This window comes from Bidens hawaiensis, unplaced genomic scaffold, assembly GCF_021521415.1.
Source record: "Bidens hawaiensis isolate Kalapana, Puna unplaced genomic scaffold, B.hawaiensis_p1.1 tig00005944_1, whole genome shotgun sequence".
Taxonomy (NCBI): domain Eukaryota; kingdom Viridiplantae; phylum Streptophyta; class Magnoliopsida; order Asterales; family Asteraceae; genus Bidens; species Bidens hawaiensis.
This window is the reverse complement of record NW_027491393.1, coordinates 1,147,923-1,153,622: the sequence shown is the minus strand read 5'-3', so window position 1 is coordinate 1,153,622 and position 5,700 is coordinate 1,147,923. Positions and strand designations below refer to the sequence as shown.

Below are 5,700 nucleotides of genomic sequence, written 5' to 3'. Positions count from 1 at the left end.
GTGTGTCAGCAGACACCTCAAAAAAACAGGTCGCATAGGCTGCAGTGCTCCGCGCCCTGATTGCGACCTGCGATGGACGTTGGTATCACATAGGAACTTGTGTGTGATGACTCCTCACATGCCTCCTCACCTTTCACTAGTGATAGACCGGGCCTTTTCCAAATTTGTGGTGGTGTCAAATGACATAATAGAAATACGAAACAAGACGCAAAGTAACAAGTTAAAAGATATCTTATCAGCTAGGGATGGTGATATGGGTAACGTGGACCAACCAGTGTCATGGTGCATGTGAATGCTATGTATGGATGTATGTATGTATGAATGTATGTATGTATGTATGTATGTATGTAATGCAATGCAATGCATTAAAACAGCATACTAATGGGTTGCCACGTTTGAAAAATCTAAAGTTCTTACAACAATAATGTTGGGCCCATACTTTGGACAGATAAGTGGAAATTCGGTCATTGCTCCAGCTTAACGAGCACCAGACTGAGATATTAGCCCGGACTTACCTGAACCGGTTGACACGTATGCTGACGTGGATTTAGGCTCGGTGTTGAGCCTGATATTAACACGTTTGCTTAAAGCTTTTGTGTTCACCGGCATAATACACAATGAAAGCACAAACTCAAACAATAATCCATACAATAGCAATTCTCTTCATTATTTTTCTCTTCTTCTTGTTTGAGTGGTCGTTGAAGAGAATTGCTATTGTATGGATTGTTGTTTGAGTTTGTGCTTTCATTGTGTATTATGCCCGTGATAACGAAAGCTGTAAGCAAACGTGTTGCTATCCGTGTCAAAACCGACCCTAAATCCACGTCAGGATACGTGTCAACTGGTTCAGATAAGTCCGAACTAATATCTCAATCTGGTGCTCATTATGTTGGAGCAATGACCGAATTTCCACCTATCTATCCAAAGTATGGGCTCCCGTTATCGCTGCCGTTAGCGGATACCGCGGATCCGAGAGATTCAAACTCATCAAACTAATATCTCTATCTCGTGCTGGTTATGTCAGCGCAATGAATTCTTATACCGCACATCTACTATACATATGTATGTATATATATAAGCCGATAACTCTTTAATATACGAAAGATGATCAACTTATAACACCCCCAACTAATCATAAAAATAATAATAAGCCTAAACTTAAGCTTAGTGACGACTGATATGTTTTGAGTGAACACAACTACGGTTGTCAGTGGTGACCGACGGTCAAGACAGTTGGAGTTTGAAGAAATCGAAGAGCTCGATTTGAGATGTCGATAACGAAAGCAGCCAAGAACTTGAAAGTTCGTTTGGAAATGCAAGTTTTCCCAAGTAAGGCACTGTAACTGATTCACGATGCCCATAACGAAACCAGCCAATAATTAAAAAATTTGTTTCACACTGTCAATTTTCCCAAATAAGTCCTGCTACTAAACGCCATTTGTCGAGTTTCGAATAATATGTTATTGATAAGTAAATAATAATAAAAATAATAATAATAATAATCCTAAATAACATTAATAATAACAAGAGAAGAGAAAAGAAAGAAAAAAGAAGAAAAAAAAACCATAATAAAACAAAACTCTTTTAGAAAAACTTACTAATATAACCAACACCCGTTTGATATAATACAATATAACATAGTATAATATAAGATAAGATAATATAATATAATAATAACATAATATTATGTTATGTTATGTTATATTATATTATATAATATTATATTATATTATACTATATTGTACAATCCGCTCTAAGAACGTACCTCCGAACGTCTTGCGTCGGCGCTTAACACCCGCATCTGAATCTATGGCGTACATCAGGTACCTAATAATAATAATATTTTAATACTAATAATAATATAAAAATTAATATTTTAATACTAATAATTATATGTTTAAATAATAATAATAATAGTATTTTAATAAATACAATAACAATATTTTATTTTATTAACAATAATATGTTCATAACAATAATATTTTAATAATAATATTAATATTTTAATAGTAATAATATAATAAAAATTTAACAATAACGGTAACAGTACGGGAAATCTATTTTAAGTTTGGGAGGCCCGGCAAACTAAGGTTACCGTAAAACAGTTCAAGCTCATATAGGTGATGTCTACATAGTAGGCATGGTGTAGTATAATGGTCGGTGCCTAGACAAATTTCAAAACAAAACCAATCACTAAATCTATGTCCTAACATGTACAACTATGTCCTAACATGTACTAAATAAAGATAAAGCGAAACCTGGTTTAAGTCCGACTGACCGTTAGCGCCTTCCGGCATCTCCTCGTCCGACTCTAGAAATATATGGTGGTTGGTGTTGGTTGAATGAAGAGGGTGAGGGTGAGGGTGGGTGAGATAAAAAAAATAAGAGAGAAAAGATGGAGAGGGAGGAAAGGGAGTCGGGCTCCAATAATATACAAAACCCAATACGTCACGTATAGGGCTATACGCGCCGTATTAGGACAGATCTGACAACCCTATGACAGAGCCAGACTAGGACGTCAAATCGTACCCTAATACGCCGCGATTAATACGCCGCGCATAGAGTGGTGTGAAGGACCCTTATTATTATTATTATGATTATTATTATTATTATTATCAGCTCTTTCATCATCATCAAAGCAACAGCAATACAATAGAATGGCGATCTTGAAACCCTCAAGAACTAAACCCAAATCCTCCAGATCTCCAATTTGCTTACTACTCGCACTCACTATCTCATTAATCGTCATTCTCTACCTCCTTTCGTCGCTAATCTCAACCACCGGATCAAACCCACTTCCACTTCAAATTCAAACCCCCATTTTGCATTTGAACAATAACCCAAAGGAATTAGACAAGTTTCTGTATTGGGGAAACCGAATTGACTGTCCCGGAAAACACTGCGAGTCATGCGAAGGACTCGGGCATCAGGAATCCAGCCTCCGGTGTGCTCTCGAAGAAGCAATTGTTCTTAACAGGTCATTTTAACTTCATTTGATTGATAAGTTGGTTCTGTATCCTAGTTAGTAATGAGATTGGTTCCAATTTCAACAATCGTACAAAATGTAGTGGTATGATACCGGTACCAAAGATATATTATAGATATCGAATGGGAACGGAACCGGACTGGGTACCCAAGGTAATCAAGAAACCAAAAACCGTATCAAACTCATTCGTATGTAATTAAGAAACCATAATGCCAAAGTTAAAACATACAAAATGTACCAAAAACTTCTGTAGAAAAACAAGAATTAAACTACAGACACCGGTGCCTAACACCCAGTAAAAAATCTACATTTTTCAACCGGTACCAAATACTGAAAAATATTCTGGTACCTATACCGAAATTGAAAAAAGTGGGTACCAAATACCATACTGTTTACTTCCCGTCAGCTAAACGGATTACTTCGACCGAAGTCTGCTTTGGTGAGAGGTATGGCCTGCTGGGGACACCCAAGGAATTACGTAGGTGAACACGAGTCTTGATTCAGCCTTATACGGAAAAAAAAGGGTTATAGCTTCGACTGTTGAAAGGAAAGCCTGTCCATCAAGCCTGTATAGTTCTAGTTCACTCCCGCTATAAGTGATCCAATCTTGTTCGGTTCGTGGTACTAGTATTCGGGAAAAAAAATCTCACCCGCAATCATAATTGGTTTGAATTGACAATTAGTTTGATAGACAGAAAGAGAAAAACCTAGATCAGATGAAACCTTAATTTGCTTGAAACTTTATAAAATTAATGTGCTTTGTTCTTGCAGAACATTTGTGATGCCTTCTAGGATGTGTATAAATCCGATACATAATAGTAAAGGAATTTTGCATCACTCAGAGAATGTTAGTTCAGAACAAAGGCGAGTTCTTTTTACTTTAGTTTAGCTTTCTTATTAACTTCAATCCATCAAGTTTTTGCAATGAATATTAATATAATATACAAAATTACTGTTATGTCATTGTCAGGTGGGCTGCAAGTTCTTGTGCCATGGACTCATTGTATGATTTGGATCTTATATCCAACACGGTTGCCGTAATTTTGGATAATTCGAAGAAATGGTTCCAAGTTATGTCAACAAGTATGAAACTGGGATCTAGAGGAGTTGCTCATGTGAAAGGAGTTAGCCGAGCCGACCTTAAAGAAAAAAGCCAATATTCCAAGATTCTGCTTATTAATAGAACTGCAAACCATCTATCATGGTAATAATTTACTAACTCCGAAATAGTTTATGTTTAGTTTAGGTGTCTTTTGGATTTATTATTATTTTGTGTTGTGTGTAGGTATTAATCACCATAATAATTCAGGTTTATGGAATGTAAGGACCGGAATAACCGCAGTGCTGTGTTGTTGCCACATTCGTATCTTCCTACAATGGCTGCCAAAAAGCTTAGAGATGCGGCCGATAAGGTCAGTGTTGAATATTTTACTAACCCAACTCGTTTGCTTAACGAAACAAATGTTCAGCGAACTGTTTGGCGAGAAGCTTGTTTATGTTTGCTTATTTAATAAACTAACAAACATGAAGCGAATTTTTTGTTCATATAATAAACAGACGAACACAACCACGTGTTTCGTTCGTTCATTTATGTTTGTGAACGTCTGTTCATTTTCGTTCATTTACGTTTGTTTATGAACAAGAAAACCCGTTCGCCTAATTGTTCGTGTTGGTATTGGGTTAAAGTTAAATGAACGAACACGAACATTCCCCGTTCATGTTGTTCGGTTTGTTTACATGCCTGCTTGTTACCAAAGTATCTAATCATATTTGTTTCATTTCTAATAAACAAGCCCAGATTATGTCTCTTCTTGGTGATTATGATGCTATTCATGTCCGTCGAGGTGATATCTTAAAAACACGAAAAGACCGGTTCGGTGTTGCGAGGACCCTTCATCCTCATCTTGACCGAGACACGCGTCCTCAGTTTATTCTTTGTAGAATTGCAAAGTGGGTCCCACGTGGACGGACATTATTTATCGCATCTAATGAGAAGACACCAAATTTCTTTTCTCCTCTTTCTGTGAGGTATCTTGTTAAAACTTACAATTATATAAAGCATTTGCATTCATCTATTTCATTATATATGAAATACAATTTTTGATGTATAATGCAGGTACAAACTGGCCTATTCGTCAAATTATAGCGGGATATTAGACCCGGTAGTTGAAAATAACTACCAGTTGTTTATGATAGAAAGGCTCATTCTGCGTGGGGCAAAGACGTATATTAAAACATATAAGGAGACCGATACGGATCTTAGTCTCACCGTTGACCCAAAAAAGAACACGAAGATATGGCAAGAGCCCGTTTATACAAAAGACGGTTGCTGAGGTGTTTTTTTTCTTTTTTTTTTCCATTGTAAACCGGCTGTCGCGGACTGATGGATCGAGTGTTTAAATGTTCTTGTATATTTCGTTTAGAATTTGTACACGAGAACTTGTGGGTTTCTTACATAGAAATCAGATTTGGTGTGTAGTTTTCGAAGGATTATATAACGCAAATACCCTTTTACTATAGTGTTATAGTTTGCATCAGTTAGCCTATGTGTATTCTTGAACCTAAGTGCATTTGATAGGCCAAATTCAGCAGTTTTGTCTGAAGATTTCTGTGGTTTTGTGTGATGATTTATGATTTATGATAATAAGCTTTCTTTCGGTTTATGTTTGATCTGAATGTTTTCTAATCTGAGGTTGAAACTAAAGAATCTGATA

At 36.4% G+C, this 5,700-nt stretch overlaps 1 protein-coding gene across 1 annotated transcript; it reads left to right on the top strand.

The window, feature by feature from the left end:
* The first annotated feature begins 2,657 nt into the window (after positions 1 to 2,657).
* On the top strand, positions 2,658 to 5,481 carry LOC143631130 (uncharacterized). The gene is made up of 6 exons (XM_077099979.1): positions 2,658 to 2,977; positions 3,758 to 3,850; positions 3,957 to 4,190; positions 4,296 to 4,398; positions 4,785 to 5,014; positions 5,103 to 5,481. Exons 1-6 carry the CDS (start codon positions 2,658 to 2,660, stop codon positions 5,317 to 5,319), a joined length of 1,197 nt encoding a protein of 398 aa, XP_076956094.1. The 3' UTR covers positions 5,320 to 5,481.
* The last annotated feature ends 219 nt before the right edge of the window (positions 5,482 to 5,700 follow it).